Source organism: Aplysia californica, unplaced genomic scaffold (assembly GCF_000002075.1).
Source record: "Aplysia californica isolate F4 #8 unplaced genomic scaffold, AplCal3.0 scaffold00086, whole genome shotgun sequence".
NCBI classification, from domain to species: Eukaryota; Metazoa; Mollusca; class Gastropoda; order Aplysiida; family Aplysiidae; genus Aplysia; species Aplysia californica.
In genome coordinates this window covers 81,812-82,882 of record NW_004797356.1, presented here as the reverse complement: position 1 = coordinate 82,882, position 1,071 = coordinate 81,812, and the positions used below count along the sequence as shown (strand labels likewise).

General features: G+C 34.7%; 1 protein-coding gene across 1 annotated transcript in view; it reads left to right on the top strand.

Annotated features, from left to right (window-relative positions):
* The window catches only part of LOC101864677 (phosphofurin acidic cluster sorting protein 2), a gene marked incomplete at its 5' end in the record, with an annotated part of 31,696 nt that overhangs the window by 5,430 nt on the left and 25,195 nt on the right, over positions 1-1,071 (top strand). The window contains 1 exon segment of the mRNA XM_035968811.1: positions 818-877. Within this exon segment, the coding sequence (XP_035824704.1) occupies positions 818-877 (60 nt within the window).

Genomic DNA, 1,071 nt, shown 5'->3' with positions numbered 1-1,071 from the left:
GGGGGTTGATGGTGTGAAGTTAAATGACTTTCCAATTTTCAGTTGAATGAATGAATGAATATCCAATTTTAAGCTGAATGAATTTTTATTTTTTTTATAACCTTTGATCCATGTGTTCTGGGTAAATTAATGCCTTGCTATCTATCCATAAAGCATCTTACTATGGAGATTTTTAGAGGGGTAAATGGATTTTACTGTAACGAAAGGCATTTTTGTCTTATTAAGATAATGACATTGTAATTATTACCAGGCGGTATATGTTTGTGTACTCATAATGAGATTTTTTTTTCGGTTTAGAACTTTGACCCCATTGTGTTGAGGCCCTCAGGATTGTTATTCTCCTCCATAGAATTGAAAAATGACTCCATTAAAACCGAGAATGAACAGATGAAGATCAGTGGGTTATTTAATAACGACAGATGGTTTCTTGTTCATGATGTACAGAATTGATCAAATTCCACTTCGTATCATCTTTTTTTTTTCCCCCAAAAAAACAAAAACAAAAAGGAAGCAAAGAACTGATAGGTATTGAAATTTACTCCTACCATTATCAATACAACCTATTGAGTCATTGTCAGGTTTGCGGAAATATTATGATTTTGTATGTCCATCAATGATTATTCGTGTGTGTGTGCGTCTGTGTATGTAGTTGTGTATGTGTGTGTGTGAGTGTACTGATGTGTCCATATGCATGAATGTATTTACCATATATTTGCGGAGATCAATAAAACAGTGTTAACTTTCCTATCTTGTCTATTGCATACGTTTGTTATATATTGGATTTTGTTCCTATATTTGTGTTATTTTGTTTCCACAGCAACGGAATATCAAACAGAAGTTTATAGCTTTGTTAAGACGCTTCAAGGTCTCTGAGGATGTAAGTGCATTTTTATTCCCATATTGCAGGAAGTGACTGTATCTAGAATAATATCTTTGATTATTTTTCTGAGTGTTTCTCATCTGTCTTCAGTAGTGTGAGAAGAAATTGCCAGCTTGTGCCATGTGCATAGTGGTACTGAATAAGACACTTGAGCATCCGTGCTTACTGATTGGATTTGGGGGCGGGGGGGG